Source organism: Sus scrofa, chromosome 18 (assembly GCF_000003025.6).
Source record: "Sus scrofa isolate TJ Tabasco breed Duroc chromosome 18, Sscrofa11.1, whole genome shotgun sequence".
NCBI classification, from domain to species: domain Eukaryota; kingdom Metazoa; phylum Chordata; class Mammalia; order Artiodactyla; family Suidae; genus Sus; species Sus scrofa.
In genome coordinates, this window is record NC_010460.4 from 28,238,086 (window position 1) to 28,262,409 (window position 24,324).

Sequence of the window (24,324 nt, forward strand, 5' to 3'; positions counted from 1 at the left end):
TACCACAAAAAAGAAAACTACAGGCCAATTTCACTGATGAACATCGATGCAAAAATCCTCAACAAAATACTAGCAAACCGCATCCAACAATACATTAAAAGGATTGTACATCATGATCAAGTGGGATTTATCCCAGGGATACAAGGGTTCTTCAATATCCACAAATCCATCAGTGTGATACACCACATTGACAAACTGAAGAATAAAACCCATGTGATCCTTTCAATAGATGCAGAAAAAGCCTTTGGCAAAATCCAACACCCATTTCTGATAAAAACCGTTCAGAAAGGGGGCATAGAGAGAACCTACCTCAACATAATAAAGGCAGTATATGACAAAACCACAGCAAACATCATTCTCAACAGTGAAAAGCTGAAAGAATTCCCACTGAGATCAGGAACAAGTCAAGGATATCTGCTCTTGCCACTACCATTCAACATAGTTTTGGAAGTCCTAGCTACATCAGTCAGAGAAGTAAAAGAAATAAAAGGAATCCAAACTGAAAAGGAAGAATTAAAACTATCACTATTTGCAGATGACATGACACTATACCTAGAGAATCCTAAAGACTCTACCAGAAAACTGTTAGAGCTCATCCACGAATTTGGCAAAGTTGTAGGATACAAAATTAATACACAGAAATCAACGCCATTTCTATATACTAACAATGAAAGAGCAGAAAGAGAAATTAGGGAAGCAATCCTGTTTACCATCACATCCAAAAGAACAAAATACCTAGGAGTAAACCTACCTAAAGAGACAAAAGACCTGTACTCTGAAAATTATAAGACACTGATGAAAGACATCAAAGGTGACACAAATAGATGGAAAAACATCCGATGCCCTTGGATTGGAAGAGTCAGTATTATCAAAATGACTATACTACTCAAGGCATTCTACAGATTCAATGCAATCCCTATCAAATTACTAAGGACACTTTTCACAGAACTTGAACAAAATATTTTAAATTTTGTTTGGAAGCACAAAAGACACAGAATAGCCAAAGACATTCTGAAAAAGAAAAATGGAGCTGGAGGAATCAAGCTGCTGGACTTCAGACTATACTACAAAGCAACAGTCATCAAAACCATATGGTACTGGCACAAAGACAGAAATATAGATCAGTCGAACAGGATAGAAAGCCCAGAAATAAACCCATGCACCTACAGCCAACTAATCTATGACAAAGGAGGCAAGCATATACAATGGAGAAAAGACAGCTTGTTCAATAAGTGGTGCTGGGAAAACTCGACAGCCACATGGAAAAGAATGAAATTAGAACACTCCCTAACACCATACACAAAAATAAACTCCAAATGGATTAAAGACCTAGATATAAAACCAGACACTATAAAACTCTTAGGGGAAAACATAGGCCAAACACTCTCTGACATAAACGACAGCAACATCTTCTCAGATCCACCTCTTAGAGTAATGACGGTAAAAACAAAAATAAACAAATGGGACCTAATCAAACTTCAAAGTTTCTGCACAGCAAAGGAAACCCTAAACAAAATGAAAAGACAACTCACAGAATAGGAGAAAATCTTTGCAAATGAATCGACTGACAAGGGATTAATCTTCAAAATTTATAAACCCCTTCTGCAGCTCCATACCAAAAAACAAACAACCCCATCCAAAAATGGGCAGAAGATCTAAACAGACAGTTCTCCAAAGAAGACATACGGATGGCCAAGAAACACATGAAAAGATGTTCAGCGTCACTCATTATTAGAGAGATGCAAATCAAAACCACGATGAGGTACCACCTTACACCAGCCAGAATGGCCATCATCCAAAAGTCTACAAACAAGGAGTGCTGGAGAGGGTGTGGAGAAAAGGAACCCTAGCACAATGCTGGTGGGATTGTAAATTGGGGCAACCACTGTGGAAAACAGTATGGAGAGTCCTCAGAAAACTAAACATAGAACTACCATTTGATCCAGCAAGCCCACTCATGGGCATCTATCCAGAGAAAACCATGACTTGCAAAGACACATGTACTCCAATGTTCATTGCAGCACTATTTACTATAGCCAAGGCATTGAAACAATCTGTCTATCGACAGAGGGGTGGATCAAGAAGATGTGGTACATATACACAATGGAATATTACTCAGCCACTAAAAGGAAAGAAATAATGGTATTTCCAACAACATGGATGGACCTAGAAATTATCATGCTAAGAGAAGTCAGCCATACAATGAGACACCAACATCAAATGCTACCACTGACATGTAGAATCTGAAAAAAGGACAGAATGAACTTTGCAGAACAGATACTGACTCACAGACTTTGAGAAACCTATGGTTTCCAAAGGAGACATTTCGGGGGTGGGGGGATGTGCTGGGGTTGTGGGATGGAAATCCTATAAAATTGGGTTGTGATGATCATTGTGCAAGTATATATGTAATAAATTCATTGAGTAATAATAAAAAAGATCATAACTGGCAATAAACATTTTCATACAAAAAAAAAAAAACCTTTCTGCTTTGTCTGTTATCATCAATAATGATCCAGGCAAGAGTGGAGGTGGGGTGCCCAGAAATAGAAGCTGTGGCTATAATTTAGGTCTTAGTAGCACCAAATGTGGTCTTGGACCAACAGCAGCAGCATCTTCATCACCCAGAAGCTTGCTGAAAATGCAGAATTTTGGGCTACTGCAGACCCACTGAGTCAGATGCTGCATTTTAAGAAGTTTATCAAGTGATTTGCATTCATATTACAGTTTCAGATGCACTGATCTAGACTTAATTATGTTAGTGGTAGCAAGACTAAGAAGAAAGGGAAGCTTTGAGAGGCATTGCACTGGAACAGTCTGCTAGACTTTGTGAGTTAATGGATGAGAGGGGAGGAGAGCCGGCGATGTGGTGTTCCTAAGTGAAGAACAAGTGTCACAGAGAGAGAGCTGGTATTGATCTCTTAGCCTGCACTTTACAAAATTGGTTTGTAATTATTCATAGAAGTAATAAACTTGTTATATGGCTAATCTCTGTGCTGAAGACTATAGCCAGGAGAATGCTTAGAATTATAATGGGAAATATCATAGAGTCAAAGGCTCAGTAGGTAGCACGTTTTAGATTACCTCAAAGCAGCTCTCTTTATGAAAACATATCAGAGACTGAAAAAATACATCTAGTTCATTTGAACATGTAGCAGATCAGAGAGGGAGAAAGGAAAGGAGGTTATGGAAGAGAGAGACATATACATAGAGCAGGAAAACAGCCAGAGAGAGAGGGTCCAAAGTCTTTCCCTCAGAAAACAAAAACAAAACTCATGGAAGGACGAGCATTTGAGCTGTGCTTTGAAAGATGGGTGTAATTTGAATAAGCAGAGGTAAGATAAATGACAGTAAACACAGGGATCTGTATCATCAGTAGGTAAACAATGTATGAACAGAACAGACAGGTTAGGCTGGGGCATTGGGAGTAAAGGAAATAAAACTGAAAACATAAATGGGGATCAAGGTAGAGCAGGACTGAAATGCCAAGCTAAGGAACTCGGGTTTAATTCAGCTGGGGATGGAAAGCTGTTAGAGATGTGATTTTCAACCTTGGAATCATCTGCGGAGCCTTAAAAATACCAATACCTGGGTCCCACCCACATCGATTCTAATTTAGTTTTTCTGGATTGTATCCCAGGCATCAGGACTTTTGAAAGCTTCCCAGAGGATTCTAATGTCAGGAGTTTGAGAGAAGGGCTGTTACCCGGGATCAGTTTGCCCTCTCTTCCTGGAAAACTAGTAAGTAGCTTACAGCCAATCTGTCTTCATTTGTTTGCTTGTGTTTTGTAAAGCTAGACTCCTGAAGACCTTTACTGATGTTTGAATAGAGTGCCATGGATGACAATCAATCCTGAATTCATTAACATGTGGACTTCTCCTTTGTACCATTTGATATTGCCATCTTAATGTGATCGTTAAGAAAAAAACTTACTATGTTGCCTCTCCCCAGAAGCCAGTGATTATACCACCCCTTATATGTGCAAGAATTGCCAACTTTAAGAACTTGTAATCTCCTCAGGCATATTTTTAAAAGGCCAATGGACTCCCACCTTTCCCCACATACCTTCCCATCTAGCCCTGCCTTCTAAAGTACCGATGACAGAGATATCTATTGCCATAAAATGGGTGTATTCCCAACAGACTGTCAGTTAGAAATTTCATGACAGAAAATTTAGATGTTGAATTCTGGGATCCTCAGTGTCACATTGGGTCATCCCAATATTCTATATCAGTGATATGAAGGATTTATTTCATACCTTATATATGTGCTTAATACACTTTTAGCTACATTATCATGTTTGTTATTCAACAGTTCCCCGGGGGAGTTTTCAATCCCCATTTCGCAGATGAGGAAAATGAGATTTAGAGGGATTGTGACTTGTGCAGGGTCACAGAGCTAGTAGATGGCAGAAGGAAATTTGAGTACAGCCATTCTGCTTGGGACGTTTAGTGTTCCTCACACTGTATCAATTTTATGTTTTGAGAGTACTGGAGCATAATTTCTTTCCAGTAGATTAATCTCAGAAATTTGGAATATTTAAACAATCCTGTTTTTCATTATTTTTTTAGATTATTTTAAACCTTTTTTAAAAAATTAAATACATTTTCAACACATGTATCTGGTAAAGAACACAGTATAAATTTACTGTGTTCTTTACAGATCCTTTTAGACATATTTATCTCTTAAATTTCAAAGGATGCCTCATACTTAGTACAGACTGAATTTTCAGGAGTTCCCATTGTGGCATAGTGGTTAGCGAATTCAACTAGGAACTATGAGGTTGCGGTTCACTCCCTGGCCTTGCTCAGTGGGTTAAGGACCCGGCGTTGCTGTGAACTGTGGTGTAGGTCACAGATGGGGCTCGGATCCCTAGTTGCTGTGGCTCTGGCAAAGGCTGGTGGCTACAGCTCTATTAGACCACTAGCCTGGGAACCTCCATATGCCGCAGGATCGACCTTAGAAGAGTGGGGAAAAAAAAATAAATAAAATAATGAATTTTCAGGATGAGGGGAAGTCCATTCATTTTGTAGGTTTTATTCCTATCTCTTTTCAGCCTCTAGCTTTCAGACTGATCTTTTCAAATCTGCAACTATACCTTCGCTTGTACCATCCCATTATTCTATTCCATCATATTGGTTCTCCTAATAGTTTATTTTACAAAACATTATACACATACATTATTTTTCATGTTCTTTTTCATTATGGTTTACCCCAGGACACTGAATATGGTTCCCTGTGCTATACAGTAAGACTTTGCTATTTATCCATTCTGTATATAATCATTTCCATCTGTTAGTCCCAAACTCCCAATCCATCCCTTCCTTACCTTTTTACTCACCCTTGGCAACCACAGGCCTGTTCTCTATGTCTGTGAGTCTGTTTCTCTTTCATAGATTTGTGTCATATTTGAGATTCCACAGGTAAGTGATATCATGTACTATTGTCTTTCTCTTTCTGATTTACTTCTGCATTATTTAATACAATAATTTCTAGGTCCATTCATGTAGCTACAAATGGCATTATTTCATTCTTTTTTATGGCTAATATTCCATTGTGTATATGTACCATATCTTCTTTATCCATTCATCTGCCAATGGACATTTATGTGGTCCCCATGTCTTGGCTATTATAAACAGTGCTGCTATGAACATAGATGTGCATGTACCAGAAGTGGAACTGCTACATCTGATGGCAACTTTATTGTTAGTTTTTTGAGGAACCGCCATGCTGTTTTCCATAGTGGTTGTACCAAGTTACAGTCCTACAAACAGTGTTGAAGTATTCCTTTATACAAAACTTTTTTTTTTTTTTTTGTCTTTTTGTTGTTATTGTTGTTGTTGTTGCTATTTCTTGGGCCGCACCCGCGGCATATGGAGGTTCCCAGGCTAGGGGTCTAATCGGAGCTGTAGCTACCAGCCTACGCCAGAGCCACAGCAACGCGGGATCCGAGCCGCGTCTGCAACCTACACCACAGCTCACGGCAACGCCGGATCGTTAACCCACTGAGCAAGGGCAGGGACCGAACCCGCAACCTCATGGTTCCTAGTCGGATTCGTTAACCACTGCGCCACGACGGGAACTCCCAAAACTTTTTTTTTTTTCTCAAGAACTTGCTGTGTGCCAAGAACTTTAGTGATACAATGATCAGTAAGATTGAAACACTTTTCCAAATCGACCCTTGTTGCCTGGAGGTGCAGTGACAAAAAGTGCATGACACAGTTCAGGTGAGGTGATAGCATTCTGTGTACAAGGTGTTGATAAGGTTTTACGTCCAATATTCATCCTTACTATACTCATTCCCTGGCCTTTTGATTGTCAAGTTATATGGCTTCAATAAATATCTTTAATGCACTTTAGATAGTATTCTTATAAGAAATAAATAGGTCAAACCTTTGTAGATCATAATATATAAATCTGACAAGCTTAATTTTTATTTGCTCCTTAAGGAGTATTTGTACATTTTCCCATATTAGAACTATTTGGTTGCTTTACCCACTAGCATGGCCTTGTTATATCTTGTTGGAATTAATCTCCATCTGCATCTGCATAGAATTCAATTATCTGCAACATAGCTTTTATCTTCAGGCTTACAAATGGCTCGGTGCTTTCACTTCCCAATCATTACCATTTGTAGAATATTCAATAAGACAGATCTCAGCAACTGTATTACTCGTGTGTCAGTTTTGCTGAGTGAGCATTGAGATTTTCTGTGAAGGGAAAAATATTCTTCAGAAATATATTTGGAAGATATTTTTAAAAGGTTATAGTTAAACTAGAGAGTAGATTCGAGGTTGGAGAAGTCACTGACCAGCTAAAAATAACCATTACAATAAGCAGTGATTTACTGATTATTAAGATAAATGTAAATGAGTATCACATCATTATATGATCAACCATTGCATTTCAGCATAATGGAACATTCCTATATTCCACTGGTCAGATCTCAGTGGCAACAATGGTAGCATCAATTGGCAAGAAACACAGGACCGTAAAAAAAGTATCAAAAAAGTCTTTGATGTTCAAGAAAATACTCCTTGGAATCTATTTCTTGTAATAGAAAGTATAATTAATTCCACAAGTTGAATTGGAATTCATAGGTTTCATTGTACTTCATTCTCTACTTTAATCACAACTCCCTAAGTCACATCAAGGGACCTCAGACTCACAGACTCCTACTTCTCTAAGATTCTGATCTTGAGGCTCTTTTTTTCTGGCCCCAAGAGTGGCGAGGTCACTCTTCCAGGCTCCTGTACTCTCTGAGCTTCTCTTCCATCACAGCAGACTATGCAATCATTTAGCCCATCCCGCAATGACCCTGCTCATCGACATCCTCCTAGTTTCCATGGCTGGTCTCTTACTTCAGCAGCTTCTCCTCACCAGTCTGGCACAGAGATAGTCAAGAGACAGGTTCTGACTTCCAGTCCTCAGTTGGTCTTGAATTGTCCAATAATTACTGTGAGATCTTACTTGCCCCCCCATGAATACATCACTGTCTCTCCATTGTAAGGTAAGAGATTTGCACACAAAAAGTCTCTATACTTTGTTTTAGCTGTAAATGTCTTGTTTTCTGATTAGGTACAAGGTAGAATAAAGGGGAGTAGCATTGGTAAAAGAAATGTATAGTCTACCAATTTTCCTCTCAGCTTTTTTACTTTCAGTTTTAACGTAAAGCGTAAGTGGCTGAATTAAAAATCTCTCTTCCAAATTTCTCCAGCATTTTAGGTGAATGACAAACTCTTGAGTTCTAGGTTTTTTTTTTGTTTTTGAGGGAAGATTTTTCCAGCAGCCCAAACCCAGAATAGCCTCTTGCTCCTTTGAATTGCTAGAGCTCCACTTATTTTGTACTGAACTCCTGTTGCCATTTGTTTTTATTTATCTCTTGATGAAGGTATCCTGCCTTTCCAAGTAGATTTTAAGCCTATTGTAGGACTATATCATGGACTTTTATCTGTCCTCACCATGTGGCTCAGTGCCCAGCACAAATCATCACCAAATAAGTTTATTGGTGGTAATAGCACATAATTCCAGGAGACTCACTTAAATATTGTTGACAGTCTATTATTTCAGAGATGTATTATCTGTCTCTCATTTAGCAAGAACATCATATCTTCATTCATAATGAAATTAGCCTTGTGGCCCTGAACACCAGATAATATATAGGCTGAATCAAATGAACATTTGCTGTGGACATGAAAAATGTTTAGCAACTGTCAAGATGATTGTCTTAATCCCTTCAGTCTGTTGTAAAAAAAAATACCACAGAGTGCATAGCTTATAAACAACAGAAATTTCTTGCTAACAGTTCTGGAGGCTAGAAGTCCAAGATCAGCATGCCAACATAGTCAGGTGAGGGCTGTCTTCTAGGTTGCAGACTTCAGACTGCTGACCTTTCACTGGATCTTCACATGGCAGGGTCTAGGGCTCTCTGTGGAGCTTGTTTTATAAGGCGCTAATCCCACTAAAAAGGACTCTACCCTTTTTTTTGTCTGTCCTTTTGGGGCCGCACCCTCAGCATATGGAAGTTCCCAGGCTACGGCTCCAATCATAGGTGTAGCTGCCAGCCTACACCACAGCCACAGTAACATCAGATCTGAGCCACATCTGCAACCTATACCACAGCTCAAGGCAATGCCGGATCCTTAACCCACTGAATAAGGCCAGAGATTGAACCTGCATCCTCATGGATATTAGTCAGATTCATTTCCACTGAGCCCCGAGAGGAACTCCAACTCTACCCTTATAACCTAATTACCCCCCACCCCTGTCGCTCTCTCCTTCCCATCCCCACCCTGCCTCCTAATGCTGTCAACTTTGGAGCTTAAGATTTCACCATATGAATTTGTGGGAGATGCAAATATTCACATGAAAGCAATGGCTAATACTAATGAGCTAATAGATATCATAGAACTTTTATGTGGTTTTTGAGGCATTACTTGTTATCAAGAACCCTGTCACTATGCGAATAAAAGGGAAATACAAGAAAGGGAAATATGAAATAATAATGGCTTAGGCTTATAGAATATTATATATATTTACTTGTTTAATATTTTCAGCAACTCTTGAAATAGGTAATATTTCCCATTTTTTAAAATATTGTCTCTAACATTTTAAATGAGAAACAGGGCACAGAAGGTTTAAGTAATTTGCTCAAGATAGCACAGCTAATAAGAAAGAGAGCTGGGATTTGAACTTAGGTGGCCTGACTCCGGAGTCTAAAGCTAATATGCCATGAACTAAGTTGGTTCCCTATATTTTGTAGTTAGATATGAAGCCATAAAATGTATTGTAATTAAAGAAATTTGAGTATTTGGTGGCAATTCCAAGTGGGATTGAAAGCCACATCAGAACTGGAAAAGATTCTGTGAGGATGTGCTTCTGCCAGCTCAAGGTCATCCTGTGGTACTCAGGTCCTTTCCCATCCTCAAGTTATTTTCCGTTAGTGTGAAAGCAGAAATGGGAGCCCTGGCTGGGGTGAAGAGGGCCTTTCATCTTCCCAGGCAGGGGGACCACTGGGGAAGGCAGGCTGATGAGAGCTGCAGGGGAGCTGAGCTATTTTAAAAACACATGAAAGTAAGAGCTTAAGAGAGAATTTTTATGAGGATGGCAAAGTCGAGGGTGTATGCTTATGCACGCATGCAGGAAACGTGGGTTAAAACTGATCAGTGATTAAAATTCCTTAGACCTTTAAAATGCAAATGACTTGAAAAATGTCATATTTTTGAGAAGTAAGCATTCTCATTTATGGGAACTACAACATGGTACTTGATTCTGGAGAATATTTGAAGTTGCATGAAGTTCACTAGCGCTGCAGTACAAATTATTAGATAAAACTATTGCGTGCTGGAACTTGGGAAAGAATTCCATTGATTTCCCGTCGCTAGTTTTTGTCCTTAAGAAAGTGGAGAGGCAATTAAACTCTTCCTTTTTGACCCTTTGTGCAGATAATGGCACAAATGCTTCAGTGGAAATTGCAAAGACAATGTCATAGCAGTAAATTCCAATTCACTGTCCTGGTTTTTTTGAGATCAAAGCCAGGCACACTTCTTTTCAATGACACTCATTTTTTCTTTCTCCTTCTGAACTTGCTGCTGCAGTTCTCTCTAGCTAACACATGCTGCCAGCCAGGTCCTTCAGTATGAATAGTGACTACTCTGGCTCTCTCACTGGGACCCTCTAATTACAGGGCTAAGTTTGAAGATTTCAACTTATTTTGGCACTCAGGGTGATGACGAAGGATTTAATTCTCTTCTCAGGCTTTCTAATTAATAAAACTCTCTAATTTTTGTCAGAATACATTTAGCAGGGGTTTAAATAACTAGTTCTCAAGGAGCCCTATTTTGCTATTGTCAAAAACTATTCTTTAAATCTGCTAAAAATATCTCAAGATACAGTAAGGGGAATGCACTGCTTCCTCCCCTTGTGAAGATATGGTGAGTTCCTTTTGCTGTTTTAAATATATGTAAGAAGAGTGGGAGGAAGGAGTGAAATTTTTGGCACCAAAAAGTACAGGACTCAAGTGACTAAAGATGTACTTTCACCTTCTCTGCAGTTGAGAGAAGAAAGAGTTTGAAATTTCTAGTCTCATCCTTTCTTCCTTTTTCTTTCTCTCCTTTAAGTCTGCATATTCTACCTGAACAAATGAATTTTCATTGTGAAATGAATTTGGTTGGAATTGCATTCTTCTTCTAAGAAATAAAGTAGGGAATTTTCCCTCTGATTTTGTTTTAAATTCCATCATGGTTAGCAATCAAGGATAAGAAATCCAATAGATCGGTCTAGTGACAAGAAAGAGAAATTACACACGGAGATCGAGAAATATACCATTGTTTTGAAAACATCCCCATAATCAAAAGATTCACAGACTTCAGTTACAATCTACTTATAGAATGATAGACGCTGTGCCACTGTGGTGAAACAAATAGCATTTGATGTCTCGGATTCACTGCAATGCAATTTGGCTCATGTATTTTCTTCGAAAAATTATCTTAGGAAAAGGATTCGTTACTTTTATTTTATTTAGAAAATTAATTTATTCAATGGATATTTATTGAGCATCTTCTGCATAATAGGCAGAAGAAGTGCTGAGAAACAGCAAAGAAAGAAATAGCAGGAAGGAAAGTGCTGAGAAACAGCAAAGAAAGAAATAGCAGGAAGGAAAAATCCCTTGCTTCATAGAGTGTGCATTATAGTTGGGAAAACATCCAGATAAGTAGGCAAAATATGCATTACAGATAGTGACAAATGCTAAGGAGAAAATTAAAATAGGGAAGGGGGAATATGAAGTGTCTTGGGGACAGTGTCAGAGAGGGAGGCTAGAGAAGCTTTTCAGAAATCTGAAAAGAAGTGAGGGGCTAGTCTAGGGGAAAATGTCCAAGCAAAGGGCCACTGCAAAGCCCCTCTGATGTGGGCCCAAGTGGGCAAGTATGAGACACATCAAAGAAACCAATGTGACTGGAGCTGAGTGAGCGAAGAGGAGAGGAGAGAGGGGCTGGAGGCCTGATCGTGGAGGGGGTTTATATATCATTATGAGGACTTTGTCCTTTATTCAGAGTAAGGTGAGATTTTTGCGTAAATGAAGGTTTGAGGCAGAAGAATGACATGAACTAACAAATTTTAACAAGATTTCTCTGGCAGCTGTTCTGAGAATGAAGTGAAGGTGGGGCAAGAAGAAAAGCAGGGAAGGAACCAGGTTAGAGATGATTGCAGTGATTCAGATGAGAGGTGATGATGCACTGCACCAGAATAATACCTAGGGAGGTGGTGGCATGTCGTCAGATTTTGGATCTATTTTTAAGTTATGAATGATAGGATCTATTGAAGACTACATATATATACACATCCGAAAGCCATGGTATAGGACAAGATCTCCAAGGGAACAAATACAGCTGGAAAAGAGTGGAAAGGACCAAGACCTAAGGTACATCAACACTTTGACCTCAGGGAGATGAAGAGATATCCATGAAAGAGACTGAGGATGAGATGTAGTTAGCAATCTAACCTTAAGAAAATATTCGCTGTAATGAATGGTGTAGGTAAAAGTGACTGACATGGTTTGAAGAGTAGGAAAGGTGAAATACCAGAGCTAGAAGTATATACAGTTTTTTCAAAGAGTTCTGTTATAAACAAAATGAGACAGTAACAGAAACAAGATGAGGGTCAAGAAAGGGTTACTTTAAACTGTGAGAAACAGTATCATGTCTGTGGTCATGGTAATGATCCAGCAGGGGAAAAACTGATGATAAAGAAGAAAAAGGAAACATTGGTAAATAATTTTCTTAGGCAAAAAAGGATGGAACTAATGTTTTAGTGGAGGGTTTGGCTTTAGCTGCAAGGACCGCTTATGTTAGATAGATATAGTTGGAGAAAATAGGGAATTTCTCTCTTGATGATTTCTAATTTCTTGGTGAAATAGGAAGCAAGGTGATCACTGTGAATAGGGATAGGGAGATTAGCTGGTATTTTGAGGAGCAAGGGGAGGCATGCAAGTCATCCAGAGATGAGGAGAAGAAATTGATTAGTGGTAAAATGATTGTTATGCAATCTTAGGAGCCCTCTGGGATTTATGAATTTAGAGGGTGACCAGTCAGCATAGACCTATGTTTTACTCATGCATATTCAGGAAAACATGGACTAGTCATGGACTAGTCAGGGAGATGAATTTAAGCACAGCTGTAGTTCAGCCAAGGGAATCATATAAAACTAAAGAGAGGCAAGTGATTTACAGGCACATGCAAAGGGAGGACTAGAGTATCATCATGGATTCATAGGTACTGACTTTGGTCACTAAAATGTTGTCCTCCCCAAAGGCTATACTTTTGTGTTTGTAGCTTTTAATTTTTTCCAATGTTTTTTATCCTTTTTTAAATTCAGGACATTAAAACATCCCCATATTTGAGCAGGCTTGCCCAAAAGGCAGTGACATACATAGCTTCAGAAATGTTGGACTAGAACATTTTAAATGGTTTCCTCAGGTTCAGCTCTGATATTTTATGATTGTCTTAAGGATTAATTGTGTACCTGTTATGTCCAGTTCTCTGTAGGAGGCATTTTGGGACTTTCAAAGAAATATCTGATATACTCTCAGACCCCAAGATAGTTGTATTTCAGTGTCTATAAGTATAGAATATAGACATGCTGAAACTTAAGTATTTAGTAATTGATGAAAATTGATGCTTATTAATTTATTAGTTCTGATCATATCAACTGCCATGATGAGCTAATCCTATATTTGCCCTGACCCTATCATATCATCAAAAAACTCCAGGGTCCAGCAGTTTTGCCTCCAAGAAATCTAGATTGAATGGGGGGAAAAGGTGGCTAGCTTAGCTTTAGTGACACATCCACATAAAAATGCTGGATTCAAAGGATTTGTTCTTTCAGGGTCACTGGCAGATATAGAAAGACTTGGGGCACTTTGATGACTCCAAGTAGAAAAGAATATTTTCCTTTTGCTGTCATGTAAACATAATCATAGTCTTCTTTGTGTAGCAGAAAATGTGAGCAGTATATAGGCCATTTCTATATTCAGCCCCTGCACTAAACTGGGGCACAGCTGACACACTCATTTCAGATGGTACCAGTTGCTACAGATGGACTTTTCATTTATCAGTTGGCATATTCATTAACTTGACAGAGATGATTGTTTTCATTGTGTCACACTCTGGTTGTTTAATGTATAAAGTCCTGGTATTACTCTAGATACTTTGGGCCTTCAGGCAGAAGACATCATCCACATAGAAGTTTATTACTCTTGACATTTGTATCATCCAGAAGACACAAGGTCAGGATTAAAGACTAGAGCTTTCGGCACAGCTGGCAAACCTTGGAGAGATTTTTTTTCCCCACTGCCTCTAGATTTTATAGTGGCAACTGCTGTAGTAAGGTCCAGTTAGGTTGGAATTATCCTCCTTCCACAAATAAGAGGGATGAAGAATGTCAAAAGTATTTTCATATTGCTGGAATGATCCACTTTAAGAGGATCCAGTCTAAATATATGAAAAATGTACACTGGGGAAAAGAATTCATAGCATAAATGAATCATTTATAACATGTAAATGCTTACCTCAGAAATCCTTTAAATATTCAACTATAGCTGTATTTTAAAATTGCCCAGTTTACCAAAAATAGTTTTTATATTTATTGTGTAATATAAGTTGCAAGAGAACATTTATTTCACATTTACTACTCCTTATTGAAACTAAAAGAAAGAGTAATGAGAAGTTATGGGTCAGATTTGCAATGACCCATCAAACTACAAACAAAACATAATCCCAAAGCCCCTGCAAAGTTCATTCTATACAAAAACAAAAACAGCAACAGCAATAACAAATGAAAAAATCACATGTCAGAAGAGCAGATAAACCTAGATCCATAGCTTAGTTAAACAGGTAGACAGGTAGGCAGGTGTAGGTCCAAGAGTGGGGAGGTGAATGGTCAAGCAGATAGGTTGTTCCATCCCTGTACAGGTGAGGATTTGTAGGCAGGGTCCAGAGAATGGCAAGACAGATTAGCAGCAAGAGAAGCATCAGAAAATATGGCTGGAGCACTTCATTGTTAAAGCAGAGACTGTTTGCCTTGAACTTTCTTTTCATGGGCAAATCACCTGCTATGTGTGGGAAGTCCTGGCCCACAGGGTCGCAAAGAGCAAGAAAAAGTCAGGAGTTCAAGTGAATTCTACCTATGATTAGAGAGATGCTAAAATTAAACCTAGACCAGCCTTATGAATCTGGAGGAGAGGATCACTAACAGAAGTTTCCCTTTGTCTCTGGAAGTTGGTGATAACAGTAATCACTCTGTGCTTTCTGCCAGGAACGTCAGTCATGCAATAGGTATCACCGGACACTGAGGCGAGTATATGACTCAAGAGTCCAGGTGTCAGCAAGCATTGCTGGGAAACCTGGACAGCTGCATGCAAAGCAATGAAACTAGAACACACCCTCACACCATGCACAAAAATCAACTCCAAATGGCTGAAAGACTTAAATATACGACAGGACACCATCAAACTCCTAGAAGAAAACATAGGCAAAACACTCTCTAACATCAACATCATGAATATTTTCTCAGGTCAGTCTCCCAAAGCAATAGAAATTAGAGCAAAAATAAACCCATGGGACCTCATCAAACTGAAAAGCTTTTGCACAGCAAAGGAAACCAAAAAGAAAACAAAAAGACAACTTACAGAATGGGAGAAAATAGTTTCAAATGATGCAACCGACAAGGGCTTAATCTCTAGAATATATAAACAATTTATACAACCCAACAGCAAAAAAGCCAATCAATCAATGGAAAAATGGGCAAAATACCTGAATAGACATTTCTCCAAGGAAGATATACAGATGGCCAACAAACACATGAAAAAATGCTAAACATCACTGATTATAAGAGAAATGCAAATCAAAACTATCACGAGATATCACCTCACACCAGTCAGAATGGCCATCATTAATAAATCGACAAATAACAAGTGCTGGAGGGGCTGTGGAGAAAAGGGAACCCTCCTGCACTGCTGGTGGGAATGTAAACTGGTACAGCCACTATGGAGAACAGTTTGGAGATACCTTAGAAATCTATACATAGAACTTCCATATAACCCCGCAATCCCACTCTTGGGCATCTATCTGGACAAAACTCTCCTTAAAAGAGACACATGCACCTGCATGTTCATTGCAGCACTATTCACAATAGCCAGGACATGGAAACAACCCAAATGTCCATCGACAGACGATTGGATTCGGAAGCGGTGGTATATATACACAATGGAATACTACTCAGCCATAAAAAAGAATGACATCATGCATTTGCAGCAACATGAATGGAACTAGAGAATCTCATCCTGAGTGAAATGAGCCAGAAAGACAAAGACAAACACCATATGATATCACTTACAACTGGAATCTAATATCCAGCACAAATGAACATCTCCTCAGAAAAGAAAATCACTCATTTTCTTAAGCCAGAAATCTGAGTCACCCATGACACTTCTTTCTACCTTACTGTCCACATGCAATGAATCACCACATTGCGTTCTGTCTTACCTCTGGAATGTATTTTGCATGTATCTATTTATTTCCATCATGAACAATGACACCCTATCCTAAGCCATCATCATCTCTTGCCTGGACTACTGAAATAATTTCCAGTTAGTATCTCTACAGCCTCTTTTGGTCCTCAGCAACATACTCTTCATACGCTATTTCCACAGTTCTTATCACATCAACCCTTGACTTAGAATCATTCAAGGACTATCATTTGCACTTAGAATTGGGACCCAGGAGTTCCTGTCTTGGTGCAGCAGAAACGAATCGGACTAGGAACCATGAGGTTGTGGGTTTGATACCTGGCCTCGCTTGGTGGATTAAGGATCCGGCATTGCCATGAGCTGTGGTGTAGGTCGCAGATGCAGCTCGGATCTGGCATTGCTGTGGCTCTGGTGTAGGCCAGCAGCAACAGTTCCAATTAGACTCCTAGCCTGGGAACCTCCATATGCCACGGGTACCGCCCTAAAAATACAAAAGACAAAAAAAAAAAAAAAAGAGTTGGGACCCAAATTTTTAGTAGGTTTAAGAAACCCATTTCTTCTCAAAGGGTAAGGGAGTAAACTACTGAATTAGAATCATTTGGAGGTAAGACTTGGAAATTTGTGTATATAAGATTATATGAAGTATTCCAATTACAGTCGACCCTCATAAAATTTAATGTTATAAAATGTTGAATGTTATAATGTATGATTAATTTTTAATAGTAAATGCAGTTCCTTTTCACTAAAAGCCTAAGAAATGTTTGAACATTGTTCATTTCATGTGAAAAAGATTTTTTTGGACTTCTCCCGCTGTGGTGCGGTGGGTTAGGAATCCAACTACAGTGGCTTGGGTAACTGTGGAGGTGCAGGTTCCATCCCCAGCCCTGAGCAGTGGGTTAAAGGATCCAGCATTGCTGCAGCTGCAGCTCAGCTTCAGTCCCTGGCCTGGGAACTTCCACATGCTGTGGATGTGACCATAAAAAGGAAAAAAATAAAAAGGATTTTTCAATTAAAAGGTTATATTTATATTGAATTTACTAACATTTTTAGTATGATTGTGTTGTTTTGATTAATAATGTGTTACTAAAAATTATAATGGTAACTCAATCCCCCCCAAAATCCATAATATATAAGATCCCATGGTTAGAGAAAATTAGAAATTAAGGTTTAAACCTATATGCATAGTTACAGATAAGCATGATACAATGATCAACAAAATATTTTTCAAGCACAAAATATATTATTCAAGGATAAATATCTTTGAGAGTATAGAATAGGAAAATGAGTTTTACAAAGAAAAAGGAACAATGGAAATTTTCTAAATGGTAAAGAGTATATTAATATATTTTAAATGAGTTATGGTTGTTATAAAGTTATAACATTTAATTTCTCATGTGGCATTTAGAAGAATGTTGTAATAATTTCATTTTTATGTTAATTCCCACGAATGTGCCAGAAATTAAATGCTTTACAACTATTTAATATTATGATGGTTTTTTTTTTTTTTGGTGAGAACAAAAATGTTTGAGGTAAATGGTTTTCAAAATTATTAGAAAGAGTATGTGGGCAAAAATAAAGACCATTATTATATTCCAGGGCAGTAGTGTTTGGTGCAAACTTCTCTATCCCAACTAGTTTGAACTCTTAACTGATGTAAAAAACATTTGACAAGGAAATTTAATTTGCAAGTAAGAGTTGAGACAGCATACATCTGTAGATTATTGGGCACAAGTTTACTCCCCAAATTTTAAAAAGTCAAATAAGAAAAAAAAAAATGTCAGACTAATGTTTATCCTTTCCCCCAGAAGAGGCCTCAGAAAAAGTCTGTAACCCCCCAAAGGCACAGGTAAAAGGGTGCTTAATTATATAACTTGGTCCAATAAGGGTCTGTTTAATCTCTAATGGTGTGGATACATAACCAAAGGTAATCCTTCCTATGTTGACTTAAAGTGACTCTCATCCAGACGCATATCTAGATAGTTAAGAATATACAAATCTACAGAAAAGTGGACCCAGTCAGATAGGAAGTACCCCAAAACCAAGAAGCCTGACATTTTCTAAGAGTATGCCACTGTTGAGAATTCATTAATAATTGGGAAAAGCTGGTCTGTTTTCTGCACTTTCGCAAGAGGGGGCTGAAGTTAACTTTTCTGTCTTGAGTGTATTTCCTATCCCTTTTTGACATAATATCCTGGCTTTCTGTGATCCTGTATTTCTTTGGCTATTAAACAAACCTGCCTGGTGAAAACCTATTCTAAGACTATTTCTCCTCCCCCTAAGTAGTATAAAGGAATTTTTGTGATTTTGATATTTGTTTGGGCTATTAAAATTGGACCTTGGGGAGAAGGAATCCAAGTGATAGTTTGAAATGGTGAGATTACTATAAACTTTCAGTTAATCAAGGTGAATAAGTTCGAGGTGAATAAGTTCTGGAAATCTCAGGTACAACATGGTAGTTATAGCTAACAATACTGTATTATATACCTGAAAGTTGCTAAGAGAGTAGATCTCAAATATTCTCACTATATACAAAAAATTTTTTAATTATGTGATATGAGAGCTTTTAGCTAATACTATGATGGTAATCATATGACAATATGTTAAGTGTTTCAAATCAGCACATTGTGGAGTTCCCATCGTGGCTCAGTGGTTAACGAATCTGACTAGGAACTATGAGGTTGCAGGTTCGATCCCCGGCCTTGCTCAATGGGTTGAGGATCTGGTGTTGCTGTGAGCTGTGGTGTGTGTCAGAGATGTGGCTCGGATCCCATGTTGCTGTGTTTCTGGTGTGGGCTGGTAGTTACAGCTCTGATTGGACCCCTGGCTTGGGAACCTCCATGTGCCGTGGGTGCGGCCCTAAAAAAAAAAAAAAAAAAAAAAAAAAAAGGGACAAAAGACAAATCAGCACATTGTGTATTTTCAACTAAAACAGTGTTAAATGTCAATTTTACCTCAGTAAGGCTGGGGAAAAACATTAAAAATCAATTGCTTTGATGTAAAGATAGCAAGTTGAATGCTAAATGCTAATAAGAGAGGAAAATTCATAGGGCAAACATAAGGAAATTAGGAGGAAATGAAGCTTGCATCATAGCAAGAAAGACAATAAAAATATAAACAAGTGAAATACATAGTGATGAACACTAAGGAAAAAAAAAGCACAGAAGGAAAAAAGTTGCAGGGTAGGAAAGGAAGAAATGAGCTTTCTGTTTCTCGGAGGAGAGCAAGGCAATCTGAAGAACGAGCCAGTCAGATCCTGTAATGGCAGCATGGCCAGTAAACATCAATGAGGACAGCAGGGCTGGAGCGGAGTGACCAATAGAAAAATACAGAGGAGCTGAGGCCAGAGAGTTGGTGGTGAACCAGGTCATAAAGCGTATTATGAATGACCATAAAGACTTTGGCTTTTATTCTAAGTGTACTGGGAGGCTACTGTTGTTGGGCTTTTAGCAGAAATGTGGTATTATATGATAGAATCACCCTAAATGCTGGGTCGAGATGAGACTGACAAATGCAAAATCTAAAGGCTAGGTAGGAAGCAAAAGACATTGATAGAGGCACTATTTAATGGTGATTTAGACTAGGGAAGTGACAAATGGAGGAGGTGAGAAGTGGTTTGAGTGTGAAGAAGATTTGAAGCTATAATAGATTTTACTAAATGGGAAGAGTTCATAAGCATTTTACAGGTTTGCTGAAAATAAGATAGAATCAATAATATCTATAAAGCTTTCAAGTCATGTCAGTCTCTTAGGTATGCCCTGATACTATAAAGGTAAAAGATACTAAAAAAAAGGGGGGGGGTTTATTCTAGCAGAAACCAAATGCCAAGAAACAGGTTGCTGGCTCTTTGTGTAGGGAATAGCAGCCTCTTGCCATTGACTGGGGCCAGGAGACAGTCAGCGACCTGCCTGAGCCTGGTCTTGTTGGAAAGGGAGATAGGATGGTATCCCAACCACAAAGAAAGTCCAGGTGGAAAGTACCTGATGCTGCCTCATGTAATTAGCTCAATGATAGAGATGCACTGGCATGTGGCAAGGTGAAAATTTGAATTTGTAGCCATATGTGTCCCCTTTAGAGTGATATTTTCTCAGCAGGCTGGAGGCATGGGGTTGGAGAGGTGAGGTGAGGGGACTGGTACAAAAAGTCAGAACACATGGCGTTGAGCATTTGCCTTTGAGCCAAAGCAGTCAGATTCCCCTTCCAACTGACAATGTACCAGAGCTCTCAACTTTGTTCCAGAAGGTTCTTTGTTCTTCTCTTTGAACAAACATCTGCTAGCTAACAGCTTGGGAATTTGAGCATGTAATTTTCTTTCCTGCCAAAAACCAGTCTTTCCTGCTAGACTCAGGACTAAGTGATTGCCAAAGTAGCCAATTAGTCTTATCTCTTTTGCAAAGAGTCACCAGCTACATTTTCACATGAAAGGGAATATTCCCGGTTACAAAATCCATAGGAATACAATAACAGTGGGAAGGTTTTTGTTTGTTTGTTTGTTTGTTTGTTTTTTGTCTTTTTGCCTTTTCTAGGGCCGCTCCCACGGCATATGGAGGTTCCCAGGCTAGGGGTCTAATCAGAGCTGTAGCCACTGGCCTACGCCAGAGCCACAGCAACTCGGGATCCAAGCCACGTCCGCAACCTATACCACAGCTCACAGCAATGTTGGATCCTTAACCCATTGAGCAAGGCCAGGGATTGAACCTGCAGCCTCATGGTTCCTCATCGGATTCGTTAACCACTGCGCCATGACGGGAACTCCTGGGAAGTTTGGACAGAGGGGGAAAGGTGATTATTTGAGACAAGGAGAGTCAATAATACAAATTTAGCATAAAAATGTGGTTGGAATATGCCAAGAGCCTGATACACGTTCCTTGTCCTCACACTTTACCTTGGGTGATAAAAGCTCATCAGAAAACCATAGAAAGAGCTAATAAGTACCATATAGGATGATTTTTACCTAACAGTGGTTTATTCATAAGTCTAGTGACAGAGGTAAAATAACTTTTCTTTGCATATTGCCATGATGACAGTTTTCTTTTTTCTTCATTGTTTTAACTGCCTCTCATGATATTCCAGATCAAATTGATCACAAATCACTATGTATCTCTTCAAGATTATCTGCATATTTTTCTCCTTTCCCACTTAATCTCTTAACTTCTCCTCTCTTCAGTTTTTCCAGTGTACTCACAATTACATAAATTATAATATTCTACTACGCTAAATCACTAAACCTCAAAATTTGCTGTCACTAGATCAAAGCCAGGGGCCATTAAATTTTCCCAGGATATTAGGCTCTTTGAGACAAACACAAATACATAAGGAACTCTCAGGCAAGTCTCTTCAGTCATGAGGGCTCTAAGATACTAGTGGACTTGGTCAATTACTAACATTAATAGACTCTTACTTTAGGTTCCTAGGCAAGCTTTCTGAAGGATTAGCACAGACCCCAATGTCCTGCATAATTCTCCTAAAGGAAAAGCCAAGATGCTTAAAACTTTAAAGCATTAAGCAAGACTACATAATTCAGATCCTTTAGATTTTCCTTTCCCCCCCCCCAACTTTTGAGATCATTGCAGGGGGCACGGGGGCGGGGGTAGGTGTTGGGGTGTCATCGTAGCTGTCCTTGGTTCTGAAAGGGTGGCGATATTGAATTAATTCATTTATTTAAGAATGTCTCCTAATGTCTAATGGATTCCCAATATCCTTTTGTGTAACTTGCATCAGTGATGGCCCACAGCTCTTTGGTTTACCATTCTACTGCAAATTACTAAAATATAGATTGGGCTGAAAAATTTCTAACCAGTGTAATAGCCTTATACTGGTTAGAAAAGATACAGTGATTTAAAAATTTCCCAGTCCTTAAGATGCTACTCCGTGGCTGAATCCCCTGAATTACTATGGAAATAAAGTTAAAAAAATAAACTGTAACAATAATGAGAGAATGTTGGAAGATGAAGAGTAAAGTATCATGCAGGAAAATTGGCCATGCACTGTATTAATATGTTATACTTCAAATAATATTTTAGGAAGAAGTGTACTGTAAAACCTGAGGGGAAAAAGTTTAAATTGCAAACAGAATCAGAAGTTCAAAGATGATGAAATATCATTGTCAGTTTAATAAAAACAAGTGTCTATAACATATAGTGGAAAGTAAGGGTCTGGGTTCTTTGCATAATTTAGATTAGCGAAGCATAATATGGTTTGCACACATTTGGAATGCAACCAGCTAGCAAGGGCATTATCTTGAAGAACTATTCTGAAGCCAAATGAGATTACTGAGCACAACAAACCACTGCCACATTTATATCAGGAAGTGCATATAAAAGCCTAATTTCCACACTTAATTAGGAACTATTTCACTGGAAACCTGGATGGAGTCAAAAGAGAGAGCAAAGATAAAAATGTCTGTGGGTTTTGTATATATACATGTAAATTTTAGATGAAGAGAAGACTATCCTTGTAGGAAAGCTGATTGCATTTTGTTACAGAGAAACTTCTGATAATTTCATTCCCCAGTAGGGATTGCCTGTTTCTATTGCCTTTGACATAGGGACTCATATCATAGGTCTTTCAATAAATTCTTTAACACACAGTGATAACTGTAACTGTCCTTGGTACTCTCCAAGTGGAGGAGCAGGTGAGGGAGAAAAGGGAGTGAACAAAGATCCGTTAACAAACATTTTTAACAACTTTAAATATTCTAAAAACTTACTTTGGGCTTCATGAGTGTGAGGGTCACAACAAACAGGAGAACCAATGAAAAACCCTACTGGCTATTTGCTAGGTTGGACCATATGAGGTATTCCCAGCATGTCACACACCACGTAGCATTAGGCATACAACCCTATGCAAGAAAATTCTTATACTAGGGTGTAACCTTTCCAGTCTACAGTGGACGCAATAACCCTGCCAATGAAACACTGTGTACCTAATGCCTCTGCATTATTGGTTATCATTATTGGTTGAGCCTAGGCAAAGAAAACCAACTTGTCAAGATAAGGACTCCACCTCTTCTTAGAAGCCAAAAGGAGAGATACTATGTGCCCATGAGATGCTGGTAAAGGAGTGGACATATTTTCCAACTAACCTAATCATTTAAAGCTCTGGCTTTGAAATGAATGATCAGTAGGAAATGCATTCTGGCAGAACTACATAGACGTGCACGCCAAATAACTGCTCTATGAGGAATGGACTGGGAGAAGGCCATGTTCATCGTGATGTTAGGATTTTAATGCCTTGATTAGATTTTCCTGTATTATACTATGTTGTTAATATGTTCTCTTATACCACTTCTTCCACGATAAGTTTCTCCCCATCAATAAGTAGTGCCTCAGCTGCAGACAGCCCTAATTTATAAATGTGGTCAAAGTCATGGTCACTGTTTGGTTCACATGGGATTTTTCCAAAGCAAGTATTGTTCCCTTCTTTGTATTTTCAGAGACGACTGCTAGCTAATGTGTTATTCTGCTCACCCTGCAAATGGAACCCCTTCTGTTGCTCACTTGAATGAGCTCCATAAACCTGACAAGATGGGCCTTCAAGAAGTCAAATCACTAAGTTCTAGAGAAATCTCATTTTGGGAAAAAAAAGAACCTGTAAAATAATTGGGTTTAATCCAATGTAACCATCACCTCAGAATAAACTCATGAATAGGTAACAGATTTGCAATCCTCCTAGAGTTGTCTTGTTCTTCCTAATCTTTTTATAGTTCAAGAGGGGTTAGAAAAAAAATGTGGCTTTCTACCTGACTCAGATTAATGCTTCTTTAGGAAAGTGATATAGTTGCTAGATCCGCATCTATAGCTTAGTCCAAATTCATCAAGGTGTGCCTTTCATCACTGTTCTAGCTATCACTATGAACAGGTTAAAAAGTCCTGGAGTTGAAGCCCATATGGGCCCTTCAGTGGTAGGTTTGCATAAAGAAATATCTACTCTTAATTATTTTTCAGTACATATAGCCAAGGTAGTTTTTGAGTGAGAAAAAAAAAAGATTCTTCTAAATTTTAGTATTGCAAATTGGCTTGTGGAAATGAGATTTACCACTTCTCTGAAAGTAGCACCCTCAAAGCAGCTGTTACACTATCACTGACCTGTGTTAGTAAAACTCTGCACATTGAGACCATACCTACCCAAAGTCTCCTCCTTTGTGTAATCTGTACCTTTTCTTTGGTTTATGCATGTCGAAGAGATTTTCCATATGTTTATATTGGAATATATTCTGCATGTGTGGACTTCTCAGCCAAGGAGCTGATAATGTCAGAACACCTACTAATATGTGTCTCAAGAATAATCATTCTTATGTGTG

The 24,324-nt window shown here is 38.6% G+C and overlaps 1 protein-coding gene across 4 annotated transcripts in view; it reads left to right on the top strand.

Annotated features, from left to right (window-relative positions):
• Positions 1 to 24,324, top strand: part of CTTNBP2 (cortactin binding protein 2) — a 442,954-nt gene that overhangs the window by 107,873 nt on the left and 310,757 nt on the right. For all 4 annotated transcript variants that reach the window (XR_002340261.1, XM_021078653.1, XM_021078654.1 and 1 more), the window contains one exon: positions 3,641 to 3,741. Coding sequence is in view for 2 of the 4 variants with exons in the window: in XM_021078653.1 (XP_020934312.1) it covers positions 3,641 to 3,741 (101 nt within the window). In the remaining 2 variants the exon portion in view is untranslated. The remainder of the gene's footprint in view (positions 1 to 3,640; positions 3,742 to 24,324) is intronic.